This window comes from Aedes albopictus, chromosome 1, assembly GCF_035046485.1.
Source record: "Aedes albopictus strain Foshan chromosome 1, AalbF5, whole genome shotgun sequence".
Lineage (NCBI taxonomy): Eukaryota > Metazoa > Arthropoda > Insecta > Diptera > Culicidae > Aedes > Aedes albopictus.
This window is the reverse complement of record NC_085136.1, coordinates 190925857-190943837: the sequence shown is the minus strand read 5'-3', so window position 1 is coordinate 190943837 and position 17981 is coordinate 190925857. Positions and strand designations below refer to the sequence as shown.

Here is a 17981-nt window from a genome sequence, read left to right as displayed (position 1 = left end):
TCTAGTTAACCGTTCCTCGGGTTATTCAAAAAGCCGTGATGTAATATGTTGCATGGTACATTTTGTTACTTTCGACGCGGTACCGGAACAGGTTCCGGAGCACACCGGGTCTCCCGAATATAGTCCGAGACTATTTCATTGCTAACGTTCATTAGGTTACCCTGATAAAAAAGGTCATAGAGATACAACAAAATCTATTGTTACAACACGCTGAAATGAATGGTATTTACTATTAATTCAATTGTTTAAAACGATAGAGTAACAACACACCCTATGGTTTTCCACCATAGCATATATTGTAAATGTCATTTTTACAATAGAAAATGGGGGTTGTTATGTATCTTTACCATAAAAAAATCCTAAAATTCTGGAGTTATTTCAAGTCAACTACCATTCAATGTATGGTGTTTTTATAAGTGAAGTCTCTAGTACCATTGATTTTATTGTGCACGTATTGTAGTTCCAATACAGCATTTTCAGCAGGAAAATACGTACACAATATAATTTATTGTTGAACAGACAAATTTATCATTATTCAATGGTCGTTTATGGTGATTTTATTGGAATTTTTTATCAGGGTACCCAAAAAACACGATTTGATTTATCTCATGCATGGGTGGGTATAGATCACTTTTACATTTGACCACTTCCAGTGGGACACCCAGAACTGGTTTCGGGACACTACCGGTTGTCTAAAATATGGTCTGAGGCTATGTTCTTACGAATCGATCATCGTGTATTCAAAAAAGCTGCTATTTAATGTACTGTCAAACACTTATTTGGTGCATTTCGCCAGTTCCGGCGAGACACTCGAAAGTGTTTCCGGTACACTACCGGTAGTCTTAAAGTGGCCTGAGACTTTTCTTGCTGACCGTTCTGCGCGTCATCGAAAAAGCCGATATTAAATGCGCGGTGTGCATGCGTTTGGTTCCGTTCTACATTTGACCACTTTCGGAAGAGCACCTGGAACCGGTTTTGGCACAGTATTGGTTTTCCAAAGTATGGTCTATGATTGTTTCTCTTGTTAACCGTTCATCAGGTTACCAAAACAGCTATTTATGGGGTTGGTTCTCCTTTACATTTGATCACTTCCGATGGGGCATACTACCGGTTGTTCCAAATATGGCCGGAAACTTTTTTTTGCCAATCGAGATACCTAAAAATCCGCGATTTGATTTGTCGCGTGGGTTTGGTTCACTTTTTTGTGCCTTTTCCTGCGGGACACCCGGAACCGGTTCCGGATCACTACCGGTTCAGATACATATGGTCTGAGCATATTTTCCTGCTGACTGTTCATCAGGATATCAAAAAAGCCACTATTTGATATGTCGCATGTATGGGTTTGGTTAACTTTTAAACTTGGCCACCTCTGGCGGGACATCTGGAACCGGTTCCGGAACACTACTGGTACCGATATGTTCGGAGAATGCTTTCCTGCATCCTGTTTATCAGGTTATCGAAAAATCCGCGGTTTAATATGTCGCATGCATGGTTTTAGTTCAATTTCATATTTGGCCACTTCCGGCGGGACACCCGGAACCGGTTCCGGAACACAACCGGTTCAAATATGGTCTGAGAATATTTTCCTGCTTACCTTTCATCAGGATGCCAAAAAAGCCACTATTTGATATGTCGCATGCATGGGTTTGGTTAACTTTTATACTTGTCCACCTCGAGCAGGACATCTGGAACCGGTTTCGGAATACTACCGGTTCAAATATGGTCTGAGAATGTTTTCCTTCTTACTGTTCATCAGGGTATCGGAAAAGCTGCAGTTTGATATGCCGCATGCATGGGTTGAGTGCACTTATATGTTTGGCCACTTCCGGCGTGACACCCGGAACCGGTTCCGGGACACTACCGGTTCAGATATGGTCTGAGACCATTTTTCTGCTTACCGTTCATCAAGTTATCGAAAATGCCGTAGTTTGATGTGTCGTATGGATGGGCTTGTAGCGTTTTCATATCTGGCCCCTTCCTGGGGTACCGATCCGGAACACCTAAATGGCCATAACTCCGGAACGGCTGGACCGATTCAAACCATTTTCAATAGGAAACAATGGGACCAGATTCCCCGTCGAATGAACCGTCGGTCATTAAAATCGGTTCAGGTTTACTGCCAAAAAGTGATGTGAGTTTTTTTTTGTACACACACATACACACATACACACACACATACATACACACACACATACATACACACAGACATCACCTCAATTCGTCGAGCTGAGTTGATTGGTATATGTGACTCGACCCTCCGGGCCTTCTATCGAAAAGTCATTTTTGGAGTGAACATATAGCCTTTCCAGTACACTTAGTGTACGAGAAAGGCAAAAACATGAAGAACGCATAGAGTCAATTCAGAAGCAGTTTCTATTGTACGCACTACGTAAGTTAGGATGGACAGTATTTCCTCTGCCTTCATACGAAGCACGTTGTTTGCTGATCAACATTCAGACATTGAAAGAACGACGTGACTACGCTATGGTATCGTTTGTTACTGATATTGTCTCACAGCGTACTGATTCACCTGAATTATTGTCCAAATTAAATTTTATGCTCCCAGAAGGCATCTACGTGAGAGAAATTTGTTTGCAGCGGAACGTCATCATGCTGATTATGCAAAATATGGGCCGTTAAATCAAATGATGTACACTTATAATCGACATTGTGAAATGATTGACCTAAATATGACTAGAACGCAGTTGAAGAAACATTTTCAAAACATTCGAAATCTTATAAGCTAAATAAAATAGCAGATAGATGTAGCCTTTATATGAAGAATGATAAAAAAAATTGAACTAATAACAATTATAACTATAAAATATGTATAAATAGATATTAAGCATGAAATGTATTGAAACTGGTCTACGTTTGATTGACGACAATAAATAAATAAATAAATAACCGTTCCTCAGGTTCCCGGGCAGAGTTCAAGTACTGACGATCAAAATGTGATATTGGTTTGTTTGAGATAAGAGGTAAAAGTACTGAAAATAATAGCAAAAATTTGTTCTTGAATCATCTGTCCAATAGCAAAATATGATATTTGAAGATCAATCAAATAGCTCACTGCTATTGGCCAGATCTTACCGCTAAATGTGCTATGATGAAGATGTTCCAGGAGTAAAATTGAGATATTATTTTTAGTACTTTTACCTCTTATTTCAAACAAACAAATATCACTTTTTGTTGTCCATATCAAAATATGCTATTATTGAGCTTTTTTACTCTGCTCGGGTTATTAAAAAAGCCGTGATGTGGTTTGTCGTATGGTACATTTGGTTACTTTCTGAAACAGGTTCCGGAGCACCACCGGGTCTCCCAAATATAGTCTGAGGCAATATCATTGCTAACGTACATCAGGTTACCTAAAAAACACGATTTGAGTTATCTTATACATGGGTGGTACAGATCACTTTTACATTTGACCACTTCCAAGTTCCAGTGGGACACCCAGAACTAGTTTCGGGACACTACCGGTTGTCGCGCAAGTGTCTCTGCTTGCGGGTCCGCACAACCCTTTTTGGCCCTTCATACAGGAGAATGAATGACCACTAACAACAGCACAATCTTGATCAAATCGCTTTTCAGATTATTCCAGTGCTATAGGCAGCTGCCTTGCTACAATAGATGGTAGAACAATATCATCATCATCATATCATCACTACCGGTTGTCTAAAATATGGTCTGAGTCTATGTTCTTATGAATCATAGAGTTATCAAAAAAGGGTCCCCAGTTGGCCTAGTGTTTAGAGCTATGAATCGACAATCCGGAAACGGCGGGTTTCATTCCTGTTCCGGTCGGGAACATTTTCTCGACTTCCTGGGCATAGTGTATCATTGAACATGCCTCACAATATACAAATTCATGCAATGGCAGGCAAAAAAGCCCTTCAATTAATAACTGTGGACGTGCTCTAAAGAACGCTAAGTAGAAGAGGGGCAGGCCAAGTTCTATTGTGAACGTCGAGCCATAAAGAAGAAGAAGTTATAAAAAAAGCTTCTATTTGATGTACTGTCAAACCCCGTAACTGTCAAAATGATCAAATGTCACAGTGTAATACACTGTAAATACGAATGATACGATATTGTGATCTTACTCACAGCCGCAGTGGCTCCTCGTGCAGTTCTAATTTGGTGCTTTCCGCCACCTGATCCGTTTGGTGATCAACCGCAGTGAACCTCGAAAGCCAACAATCGTAAAATGAACAAGCTATCAATTCGTACCACCACAATATCTGTAAGATTTGTGTTCAAAAACAAATCATACAATCAAATAAACAAAACTAAAAAAAATGTTAGTTTATCGAATTAAAAGTTTACCCAGGTAATTTGACAGCAATCATTGTCGAATTAAAGTGGTTTTATGGTACGACACGCATAGGTTTGGTCCAATTTCACATTTATCACTTTCGGTTCACGTTTTACCACTTACCGATTGTCCCTGATGTTGTCTTAGACTAGTTTCATGCAAATTATTAGTCAGTTTTCCTAAAAATTCGCAAATTGATGTAATGCATGTATGGGTTTGGTTGATTTGTGCATTTCGCCAGTTCCGACGAGGCCCTTCAATCAGGTTCCGGAACACTACTGGCCTGAGACTATTTTCTTGCTGACCGTTCTTCGCGTTATCGAAGAAGCCGTTATTATACGCAGCGTTTGGATCTTTTCTACATTTGGTCACTTAAAACTTCCGTCGGGGCACCTGGAACCGGTTTCGGCACACTTTTGGTTTTCCAAAGTATGGTCTATGATTTTTTTATTGTTAACCGTTCATCAGCTTGCCTAAAAAGTCATTTAATGTGTTGAATTTATGGGTTTGGTTCTCCTTTACATTTGACCACTTCCGATGGGGCAACCGTAATCGGTTGCGGAACACTATCGCTTGTCCCCAATATGGCCAGAAACTTGTTTTGCCAAATCAAGATGCCTAAAAATCCGCTATTTGATGTGTCGCTTGCATGGGTTTGATTCCCTTTTATATTTGACCATTTCCGGCGGGACACCCCGAACCGGTTCCGGATCACAACCGATTCAGATATGTTCTGAAAATATTTTCCTGCTTACTGTTCATCAGGATATAAAAAAAAACACTATTTGATATGTCGCTTGCATGGGTTTAATTAACTTTTATACTTTGCCACCTCCGGCGGAACATCTGGAACCGGTTGCGATATGGTTTGAGAATGCTTTCCTGCTTACTGTTCATCAGGTTATCGAAAAAGCTGCGGTTTGATATGTCGCATGCATGGTTTTAGTTCAATTTTATATTTGGCCACTTCCGGCGGGACACCCGGAACCGGTTCCGGGACACAACCGGTTCAGATATGCTCTGAGAATATTATCCTGCTCACTGTTCATCAGGAATATAAAAAAAAGCCACTATTTAATATGTCGCATGCATGGGTTTGGTTAACTTTTATACTTGGCCACTTCGGGCAGGACATTTGCAGCCGGTTCCGGAACACTACCGGTTCCGATAAGGTTTGAGAATGTTTTCCTGCTTACTGTTCATCACGTTTTCGAAAAAGCCGTGGTTTGATGTGTCGAATGCATGGGTTTAGTTCACTTTTATGTCTTTGTCACTTTGGTCACTTCCGGCGGGACACCCGGAACCGGTTCCGGGACACTACCGGTTCAGATATGGTCTGAGACTATTTTTCTGCATACCATTCATCAAGTTATCGAAAATGCCGCTGTTTGATATGCCGCATGGATGGGTTTGTAGCGTTTTCATATCTGGCCCCTTTCTGAGGTACCGGTCCGGAACACCTAAATGGCCATAACTCCGGAACGGCTGGACCGATCTGAACCATTTTCAATAGGAAACAATGGGACCAGATTCCGCGTCGAATGAACCGTCGGTCATTAAAATCGGTTGAGGTTTACTGCCAAAAAGTGATGTGAGTTTTTTTTGTACACATACACACATACACTAGTATGGGACATGCTGGTATGGAAAAAAATAAATCCTCGCTCCAGTCGACTTTTTAGATCCCATTTAGGGCCCATATAACCTGTACAAAATTTCAGCGCAATCGGTGAAACTATAATTTAGCGCAAGTGGTTAAAAGTTTGCATAGGATTTACTATGGGAAAAGTTACATTTTCAAACAAAAAATCAAAGAGGTCGTTCTTTGTCTCCTTAATTCAAATCGATTAACGCTTCTTGTAGAAAAATAATTTATGAAACTTTCCTTCGAAGACCGCAAAACGATTGGATGCTTGTGGAAAAAGTTATTGATTTATTACCGATTAGTGATCCAACGAACGGCTTTTCGTTTTGTTTTATCAGCAGCACTGCTGCTGCCGTTGCTGCATGGGGTGGCGGCATCACCACCCCCCGAAACAGCAGCAGCCAAGGCAGCAGCTACAGTGCTGCTAATAAAACAAAACGAAAAGCCGTTCGTTGGATCACTAATCGGTAATAAATCAATAACTTTTTCCACAAGCATCCAATCGTTTTGCGGTCTTCGAAGGAAAATTTCATAAATGATTTTTCTACAAGAAGCGTTAATCGATTTGAATTAACAAGATAAGGGGCGACCTCTGAGATTTTTTAACTGAAAGTGTAACTTTTCCCATAGTAAATCCTATGAAAACTTTGAACCGCTTGCGCTAAATTATAGTCTCACCGATTGCGCTGAAATTTTGTACAGGTTATATGGGACCTAAATGGAATCAAAAAAGTCAACTGGAGCGAGAATTTGATGTTTGTCCCATACTAACATACACACATACACACACACACATACACACACACAGACATCACCTCAATTCGTCGAGCTGAGTCGATTGGTATATAAGACTTGACCCCTCCGGAGGCTCTATCAAATTTTCGTTTTTGGAGTGAACATATAGCCTTTCGGTACACCTTGGTGCACGAGAAAGTCAAAAATGTCCGAAGAGTGTTCATGAATATTTTAGGAAACGAAATCTATGTGAAAATGTCAAACAAAGTGAAATGAAAAGACAAATTCTACTGCTCAGTAAATTTCCATGCTAAATTTCGGTAAAAATAATGTACGATAGCTGCATTTAATCCGCTTATTTCCCAACATTCCCCTAATGTCAGGTGAAAGAGGTGGACATTATTTTTTCAAGAATTAATAACATACTTTCAAACCATTTCAAACACTACTCTTTGGCCGGTTGAGGGAGGGGGGGGGGGGCTGGGTTAAAAATAAAAAATCTAAAAAATATTAAATCTCATCGGATTTGTTAAAGAAACAACACCCGATATTGAGAAATATTTTTTTTGCCCCTCCAAATGCGAAATTCAGCCAAAACCTTTTGAAGGGGGGGGAGGTGTTGGTTCTTTTTTTAAGATAGAAATTAAAAAAAATATCAGCCAGAAAATCTGTTTTAAAGAAAATAGTTAACCCAAGGACTTATGGTAGAAGAATACACATTGTGTGAGTTTGTCAGGAAAGGGACTCGATCCCAATTTCTTGGCGTGAAAGGCATGCACTTTAAGGTTGAAGGATTCGTCATTGACATAATCGTCCTCATTGAAAATTTGAAAGCAGTTTTCTCGTTCAAAGCTAAAATGTACGCAGTGAAAATGTATTCACTGTATTGCAGGTGCAGAATGGAGTACAGCGAATACTTTTTCAATGTAAACATTCATGTTTTGAGCGAGAACTGCTTTTGAATTTTCAATGATGACGATTATGTCAATGACGAATCCTTCAACCTTAAGCATCACGCCAGGTCCGCTCCACAATAAACAATGGACTCCAGACTTATACGATAGAACTTGCAGCTGAATCGCTACAGATGTTTGTGTCTTGTCAATTCTAAATTGTAAAAAATGCAATACTGTAGCAAATAAAACCTAGAAAGCAAATGTTTTATAGAAATACAATTCACTCCGTCGTTAGACAGAGATTGTACAGACTATGCCTAGGCAACGGACAGCACACATAACATCTAGTGGACCAGCAGAGAAACTCATACGATTTTTTTACATTTCGAAAAATTTCGAGTTATTTCGGATTTCGTATCGACCTCACGAAACATGCTTGAAATGCGTTTCATTTTGTATCGCATCGTAGAAAAAAAAAATGCATATCGTTTCGTTTCGTATCGCTTTGAAAAAAAAAAACCATACCACATACGCTTGATTTTAATGAAGGTATGGAAGCATGGATTTTAACACATATGCACAGCCCTAAATGCTTGTTATTGCATTTAATATAATTAATCAGGTAATGTTCTTTGTCGTTTTTTGTAACATTTTAAAGTTTCCAGAAGTGTATGCCAAAAAATATTTTTGGATAATGTGCGCAGAAAAACTCGTTTGTTTGAAGTGAATTAGTTCGGAGCTGAAATAATTGTTTTTGTGAGCAGGCCAATAGCAATACATATACACGACTCATAAAACTACAGAACAATTCATTCATGTCATGTAGTGTAACAGTTATAAAACAGACTAGCAATCACGACAAAGTAACTACACCGGGCTGCATCATCCAGGAACAATTTAGATTTCAACAAAATTGTACATACCGCAATAATTAAGAATAAAAAAAACTTTGAGGACTTGTGCCAAAGCAGATCTTCTACAAAAAAATCCTTAATTGAAAAGAAGTACTCACAGAGCTGCTCGACCTTTGCAAAAATATGACAAAACATTCAAGTGCAATAGCTTTTTGACGATGATTACGCTATGCTAAATGACACTATCCTCGCCTTTTTTGCATTTTCCCATGCATATGTTTAACTGAAAAAAAAAGAAAGTCACCCTTGCTGCCAGTAAGCAAGGGCCAAAAAAATGGAAATTGTCATTCCAATGGCTACACACTATTGTTCAAGAACGGATAAACCCGGCAACCAACCGCATTCTTTTGCACATAAAAAAATATATCTGAAATAGAGCGACCCACATAAATATTACGGTGCACCCTTCATTGCCTTTCCCTCTATTTCAGACCGACACCCATATTTTTCTCACAATTTGAGCTAACGTTTTTACGGTGCGAGGGCGGTGGTAATGGAAAGCAGTTTTTTGTTCTATGATATCCCGAAATGTCTGTTGAACACTATTGCTAGACTTGCGCCATAGTATGCGAATAGTTGTTTGTGAGCTTTCGTTATATAGCGCAGAAAATTTATTTCACTTACTTCAACTGCGTGTTTTCATTAAAAGTGAACAACATTTATCTTATCAAACACCTTATTGAAATATATAGAATTTAATAAATAATTCTTGAGTTAAAGCCACTTACAACTTTGGTTATCATCTTGAAGTTATCGGTAATGGAGTATGGTTTGCTGATTTTTTTTTTGTGTTATGCTACTTTCAAAACGGTTACACCGCAATTGGTTGAATTGGTCTACTTCTGCTCAATGTTAGATACAAAAAGCAACCGTAGAATCTTTTTCTTCAGATCTATTTGTATCCATCACTGCCTCTATCGCAACATACTCCACCCACAGCACCCATCAAGATACGGAATTACCAACCATCAACGAAACCTGGAGAGCAGTTTCCCTGATGTCGCATCGTTTTTCGAAATGCTAATCCGAGCTGTTATCACGTCGCACTTGACTACACACAGACACTGTCTAAGAGCTTGTTTTATTTCTTCTCCCGCAGACACGCCAATTGTTACGCTAAAAATGGGATCATCGTTAAACCCAGACGACATCAAGGAGGGCGATGATATATACTTCGACTGCCACATACAGTCGAATCCGAAACCGTACAAACTGGCGTGGTATCATAACGTAAGTATATAATGCATGTAAAATAATATAAAATTACCCTGCACCAGTAACCGCATAAATCAAGCATGGGAGCAAGACAATGGGAATAAGGACACACTGTGGCAAGGAAAACAGGGAAAGGTAGTCATTAGTGCGACAAGTAATTTTAATAATGTTAAATCCTATTTCATTATATGCTCTTTTGAATCTCCAAATGCATCAATGCCTGAATAGATTACTAGCAAGATTGATTTAAAAAATCATTTAATTGATAAAATCAAATTCAACAGATGATACAGTTACAGTTTAAACAGTTTCAGGCAATCAGAGAGGAATGCATATGAGTGGAAGAAGGCACACACTATTGTCGAAAGAAAAGAAGTGTCTTAATACTGACTGTCTTCCCCTTTTATGAGAGGAAAATAAGACATGAAAGTAGTGCAACCGTTGATACAGTGACGTGCAAAATCGACGATAAAATGGAGTGACCGTGTAACTGAAGCGATGAGCACGTGGGTTCCAATAAGACCAAGCTGAGGTTGACGGGTTTGATTCCCGATCGGATCAGGAACTTTTCGTAATCGAAATTTCCTTTACTTCCTTGGGCATCTTTGTGTCTGTCACACGATATACACATGTGAAAAAAAAACTATCAATTAATTACTGTTGAAGTGCTACTGAGGCATTAAGCTGAGAAGACTTTGTCACAGTAAAACCGTCACAACGAGAAGAAGAAAAAGTATTCGGCGAAATTTAACCGTGAATCCTGCGCACGCTTATGTATTGTACTTTCATGTTATTCCTAAGGAAGAAAAAAAGCACTTCCACGGTAGGGCATCGAAACATTCTCTCATATATCGTCGCGAGTCGAGTAGGTGAGACTTTAATGCCCCTCCTCTTGGTAAAGTTGAAGTGGCTTACAGCGTGTGAAGAGCAGCTTTTCTCCTTCGGTGCTTTTGTTTTTTCCCCGCAGCTCGGCATGATTTGGGGATATCAACCGGAGAATAGCAACCAGCCAGGGATGGATGAAGGAATCACACGACTGTTCCCCAACTTTTCCGGTTTTAAAGCCGTTGATAGATTGACTCTGGCTTTTGTTCTTTTCTCCAGTAAGTCACAAAGTACCATCCCAGCTCTTAGAGTTTTCCCCCAAGAAGAGCTTTTGGCAGTTATTGCTTTTTATTCACGGCACCCAGCTGGATTCCTTTACTGCCGAGGCTACGAAGAGAAAAGAAGGCGTAAAAAGAAAGCTCACGGTTGTTTGATTTCCCATCACCGGAGGATTGATGTAATTGGATCAGTCGTTTGAGAGATATGGTGCTGAAGCAGGCACTTCGAAAATTAGTAGGGAGCATTTTTCGTCTTGCGATGAGGAAGGAGTCACGAGCAAGGCCAATTTCATGGTCTATGTTACGTGGTCCGCAAACTGCTCCATAATGAGCTGATAAGCCACAAACGACGGTTCGAGAGGGATTTAAGGTTGAGGTCTACTGCTTACATTTCCCTCGATAGCATTACAGCAATGAGTATTTCAGAAACAGTAGTAGAATTTCTTTCTGGTTAACCTACGGATTTTAATGCATCCTCGTCAATTTTGAAATCGCAGTATTTTTTCTACTACACTACACTATCGTACTAAATATACCATGTTAAGACCTACACAGATCGAAAAAGGAGTGTAAAGTTCTGTGACATATGATGCACATAATTGGAGCGAGGGATATCATGTAAAAGTCATAAAATATCATGTAAACTTCCATTATATGTCATGTAAATCAGCATGACTCTGAGTGTTTACATGACATACAACACAAATTTACATGATATATCATGTAAACCATCATAACATTAAGTTTAAATGACTGAAATGAAGTTTACATGACGTGTAAATCTCACTATTTTTATCTGTGTATAAATCAAATGATGAGTATGTATAAAGAACACTATGTGTCTTTTTTTATATAGAATGAAAAAATCTGCAACAGATACCCAAGAGGTGGTTCCTCGGGTGATGCGGGGATCGACCCACTAAAAACTCATTCTCTCTCTTCCTTACCTTCGCGGTACGCCCGTTAGGGATGATTTCGAGAAGGGGGGGACCGTACATGAGTACACTCTAATAGTAAGCGTTCCACCAGCTACCGCCTTAAGTTGTTCACTCTCCCCTGGAGGCTTCGGGTGTGGCATGTGCATCCCACATGTTAGCAAATCCCATTTCCAAATTTTAAGGGACCACTCTAGCGGCACCCCACAAAGAAAATAGCAAACGTTTTACAATGCCATTGAACTGATTTATGCAGCGTATGAATATGAGCCCATAAAGCAGTTCGATGACTTAAAGCCTGACCCGGCAAGAAATAGGCTGGGATCATATTACATTCTGAACACGCAAACAGCGTGTGGTCGCCAAGCGCAATTCGGTTTGGCGCAATTAGCCTTCTCCGTATCTCTCTCTCTGAATATTCTCTTTTTCGGTATCGACCACTGATTGGTGATCAAATACATAACTTGTTTCTTGGATGACTGATTTTGGTGGGACTTCTAATGGTTTCGGCTTGCAGTCACAGAAATAAGCGTTTATTCTGTTATTTCATCGCCGACGTTTCGATCCTCGGGTTTGGCCGAGCCCTGAAGAAGATCCAAACCCAAGGATCGAAACGTCGGCGATGAAATAACAGAACCAACGCTTATTTCTGTGACTGCAAGCCGAAACCATTAGAAGTCCCACAAATACATAACAATACATAAGTGCATTCAAGTGTCTCCGAACTAAATAAGTGTCAGAATAATTTTGGAGAACTGAATAAATCAATTCTGTCTTGACCCTCCAACCGAGAGGTTAGTTTGCCATTTAATTATCGAAGATGATGACTACCAAAAAGTTTACACGGGTCCTGGCTAGTACTTAGACTACCCGTTGAACTCAAGCTCCTAGATGGGGAAGGGGGGCCAACTCAACTAGCTGTTGTTCGGCTCGCCATTTACTCTGTAGTTCAAGTACGATTCGAAAAACCGTGGAAGTAACGGAGTCCCACTTGTCCGCCCCCATACACATCCTTTCAACAATGTTCTCTACCGCATACGTGGACATTCAAAGAGCACATGCTCCGCGGTCTCGTCGCAGTCTGCACATTCCGGAGATGCGGAGGAGTCTTTTTTTTTTCCTTCTAAACCATAGGGGGATAATCTGCTCAACAGACACACTAACAGAAGGTTAGGGTAGTGTAGGTCTGACAGGCCGTCTTCTACAACAAAAGTAAAATCCAGGACTACTCTCTCCTCGTACGCACTAAACCATTCCTATGGTCGCCAAACCCTACGTCTCTCCGGAACCACCAAGAAGGTATTGCTTCAGAGAGGGGCTAGTGCACATCGCACCCACAAGGTTAGCTGCGTAGCCTGCAGCAACGAACATCGATGACTCGCTTTGTAGAGTCCATCACGGTAGCATGCTGGCGCTTAGCCAGTTTCCCGAGTGGTCCTCGCCACTCCCTTTGTCCTCGGAAGGCGGGCAGAGTCAACCCCGCCCGCGCCCTACTGCTGAGCGGACATCAAGAACTGATGCCCACATGCAAACCGATCTGACCTGCTGAAGGCAAGGGTATCATTACCCTTCAGGCCCTATCAGCTGCACCAGAAGGTTGCTGACGGCAGGGTCTCCACCTGCCCCGACCCTTGCCGGGGACCCCTTTCCAACCGCGGGCTTGGATTCAACCCAGTAGACCGACGCCACGACAGCACCGCTACCGGGACTTCCTCTCCGCGGCCACTTAATCGCTGTAAGGGTCGATCTCGACCGCAGGGCACCGGTATGACCTACGAAGCCGACTCCGAACCCCTGGACCACCTCTTGTACTGCATCTGGACTAGCCATTCTCCGAGTCTACGCGCCACCTCCTCTGTAGTTCCCAGACGATGTGGGTAATAGCCGTTGAAACGGCGTTCCAGCCAAACTCATCCCTACACATCCTCTGGACCAAGTTGTCCGGAGTTGTGTCCTCTCTGCATGTGGCAAGCATGCGGTCACGCATTGTGCGAAAACGCGGGCACACGAACAAAACGTGTTTCGCCGTTTCCTCTAAACCATTGCACACTGGGCATTCGGGAGAATCCGCATGCCCGAAACGGTGTAGATACTGTCGGAAGCAACCATGACCTGTAAGGACCTGTGTCAGGTGGAATTTAACTTCCCCATGGCGCCTATTAATCCCTATCTACCCTCGGTATCAACCTATGGGTCCACCTTCCTTTGATGGAACTGTCCCACGCGCGCTGCCATTTGACCATAGAGGCCATCCTGCGTATGCCTCTTGTGCCGCGCATTTCGAAGCACTCCATGTCCTCACTGATAAGAATGCTGATAGGCACCATACCAGTAATGACGCAGAGAGCGTCGTGTGACACGGTACGGTACGCGCTCGCAACCCTCAGGCACATAAGCCTGTAAGTACTTTCCAGCTTCCGTCGGTAGCATTTAGTACTTAGCGCGGTGCCCCACACCGGGCCGCCATACCTAAGTATGGACGTAGCAACACTAGCCAGAAGCTTGCGCTTACTGGCGTACACCGCAGAGCTATTGGACATCATCCGGGACAGTGCCGCGATAGCTGTGGAGGCTCTTTTACAGGCATAATCGACGTGGCTACCGAAGGTAAGCTTATCGTCGATCATCACGCCCAAGTGTTTGACGGAGCGCTTTGACAGGATAGTACACTCTCCTGCACTGATCTCCGTCTGCTGCTCCGACTTCAGGTTGTTAACAACCGTCACCTCTGTCTTGTGGTGAGCCAGCTCCAGTTTCCTGGACAGCATCCACGCCTCCACAACCTTGATCGAGGGGTTGGTAGTCAACTTTACCTCCTCGATCGTTTCACCGTAGACTTCGAGCGTAATGTCGTCGGCAAATCCGACAATCACCACTCCCACTGGCAGTGTTGCATTTGAACGCGATCAATTTGCGTTCATGTTCAAATTCGGCACGCGGCGATCAGAACGATTTGAACATTGTTCAGTTCAAAATTTGGAACGCGTGCGAGCTCGAAATTGAACGCACCTTGAACAATGAGCAAGAACTACACCAGTATAATGCCAACATGCTAACATGGTACCCTGGTACCCGCTAAACTGAAATGGTTATATTTCTGCCATTTTTTCGCCAACTCTTGCAATCTTGGGCTCATTGGATTCAGAATCTGACCTTCTATTGTGAGGGGGAACCGGTCCGGTCACCGTGGATTGCGGATAATCCTTTCGGTGCAGAATCTTGATGCCCGATGCCACAATGTCCTAAGTCGTATGGCGCATTTTTCCGTGCAACAACGAGTGTATATAAATGCGTCACAAAGTCCTAGGAGCGAAGGCGTATAGGAGGATATGATGACGCATCCAAGCATCCAAGGACCGAGGCGTTGTCACCCCGGACGTTTCGATCCGCTCCCTTCCCAACCCCACAATCACGCCCACAATGCAATGCATTTACGTATTACTAATATGGTATTATGTGGTACAGTAAAGGGCCATGTTCCATGAAGTCTGATTTCTACGGAGCTCTGGACGACTGGACCGATTCATTAGCTTTACATATCGATAGAATAGTGCATTAGAACATTGAGCCGAATGGGGATCTGAACGGGCGTTCTTGAGCAGTGAAAAGCTCTGACACGCAAGTTCAATGTTTACTGCGTTCACGTTCAAAAAATTGAACGCGTTCAGATCATTTTTGGCTCGCGTTCAGTTCAAATGCAACACTGCCCACTGGATACTCTAACCTCAACACCTCATCGTACATGACATTCCATAACACCGGACCCAGGATGGAACCTTGCGGGACTCCTGAGGTTATGTGAAAGCACTTCCGACCCACCTCCGTGTCGTAGACTAGTACGCGATTCTGAAAGTAACTTCCGAGAATCTTGTACAGGTACTCCGGTATCCCCAGACGCAAGAGCGCATCGGCAATAGCAGACCAGCTGGCGCTTTTAAACGCATTCCTTACATCCAGAGTCATTACCGCGCAAAATCGAATTCCCCTCCTCTTAGGCTCGAGTGCTTTCTCGGCGGTTTTTGTAACCGACAAGATAGCGTCTACGGTGGACCTCCCCTTCCGGAAGCCGTACTGGTTACTCGAAAGACCATTTTCGCCCTCGGTGAACCGCAACATTCTATTGAGGATGATCTTTTCGAGCACCTTCCCCGCCGTGTCAATCAAGCATATTGGTCTATATGCCGAGGGGTCTCCGGGTGGTTTCCCCGCCTTTGGCAATAGTACCAGGCTCTGCCTCTTCCAAGCTTCTGGGAAAACTCCCTCGTCCAGGCATTTCTGCATAGCAGACCTGAACATCTCGGGAGCCTCTGCAATAGCTACTTTTAAGGCCAGGTTCGGAACTCCGTCCGGACCTGGGGCCTTACCTACGCTAAGGGACTTAGCTATCCCCGCAAGTTCCGCATCGGTGACCCTCTCCTCATCGCCAACCCCAGTCCCCGGCTGTCCTACGAAAGGAGGCCAAGGACTTGGATCATGACGCGGAAAAAGCCCTCCAATGATCCCCTCCAACATCTCTGAAGATTGCTCTGTAGGAGCCATCACACCTCTCGTCTTGGCCATAACGATCCTGTAGGCGTCACCCCACGGGTTCGTATTGGCACACTGACAGAGACCCTCGAAGCAGGCCTTTTTGCTTGCTCTTATCTCGGTCTTGAGCGCGGCTTTTGCAGCGGCGAACACCACCCGCCGTTCGTTTCGCTCTTCCTCTGATCGTGCTCGCTGCATCCGCCGCCTAGCCCGTAGGCAGGCGCGGCGCAGGTCCGCAATCGCGTCGGTCCACCAGTAAGCCGGTGGCCTCCCATTTATAGGGTGGACTCGCCTAGGCATGGTCGCATCACACGCACGTGAGAGCACCGCTACCAGCTCGTCGCCGTCTAAACCGATAAAGTTTCGCTCACGGCGGAGCACTTCCCCTATGCGGGGGAGTCTGCGTGTCCGAATCTGTGCAGATACCACCTAAAGCACCCATGGCCTGACAGAAATTGAGCCAAGTGAAAATTCACCTCGCCATGGGGCCTGCTCATCCACTTGGACACGCTCGGTATGAGCCTGTGTGCGGCGCCATACCGTAGTATGGAGACCGCTACTGCCGCGAGCAGCTTACGCTTACTCGAGACTATTGCCGAGCTGTTTGACATTATCTTTGACAATGCCATTATCGCCATGCTTGCCCTTTTGCGGGCATATTCTACGTGGCTTCCGAATTTCAGCTTATCGTCGATCATGACCTCCAATTGCTTCAGTGAGCGCTTAGAGTTGATCGTGCATCCACCTGTGGTGACCACTGCCTGCTGTTCAGACTTGCGGTTGTTTACCACCACCACCTCCGTTTTGTGGTGCGCGAGTGCCAAATGTCTCGATCTTATCCAATCCTCCACTATGCCAATTGCGTGAGTTGCTGTCAGTTCCACTTCCTCTATCGACTCGCCGTATACCACGAGGGTAATATCATCGGCGAAGCCGACCAGCTTTACGCCCGGTGGAAGTTTGAGCCTCAATACACCATCATACGCCGCGTTCCATAGTACCGGGCCCAAGATGGACTCCTGCGGTACCCCTGCGATGATTTTGTAGCTCCTCTCGCCTTCCTCGGTGTCATAGATTAGCACTCTATTCTGGAAGTAGCTCTCCGATATCCGGCATAGGCTAACCGGGACTCCTAGGTGGTGTATTGCGCACTCAATGGCGGTCCAGCTGACGCTGTTGAACGCATTCTTAACGTCCAGCGTGACGACCGCGCAATGGCGGATTTCCTGTTCGCTTCTTTTGGAGCGCTATCTCGGCCGTTTTGGTTACAGCCCTAATAGCGTCCACCGTCGATCGACCCTTCCGGAAGCCGAACTGGTTATCCGAGAGACCAGAGTCATCGGGTTTCTCGGTATAGACCATCAGCCTCGACAGAATGATCCGTTCCAACAGTTTTCCGGTGGTGTCCAGCAGGCAGATAGGTCTGTATGCCGACGGGTCGCCAGGTGGCTTCCCGGGTTTGGGCAGTAGAACCAATCTTTGCCTTTTCCACCTCTCCGGAAATTCGCCTCTGTCTAGGCACATCTGTATAGCCATTCTGAACATGTCAGGCTTAGCCTCGATGGCCGATGGCTAATGTCGAGATACCGTCCGGACCCGGAGCCTTGTTCAACTTAAGCGACTTCACTATTGCAATGAGTTCGTCGTTCGTCACCGGGGCTACCTCGCTATGGCCGGTTTGGCTATAGGGAACGGG

The 17981-nt window shown here is 43.7% G+C and overlaps 1 protein-coding gene across 2 annotated transcripts in view; it reads left to right on the top strand.

Annotated features, from left to right (window-relative positions):
* LOC115257165 (hemicentin-1) overlaps positions 1-17981 on the top strand; it is a 499013-nt gene that overhangs the window by 405544 nt on the left and 75488 nt on the right. For both annotated transcript variants that reach the window (XM_062846043.1, XM_062846044.1), the window contains one exon: positions 9605-9735. In XM_062846043.1, the coding sequence (XP_062702027.1) occupies positions 9605-9735 (131 nt within the window). The remainder of the gene's footprint in view (positions 1-9604; positions 9736-17981) is intronic.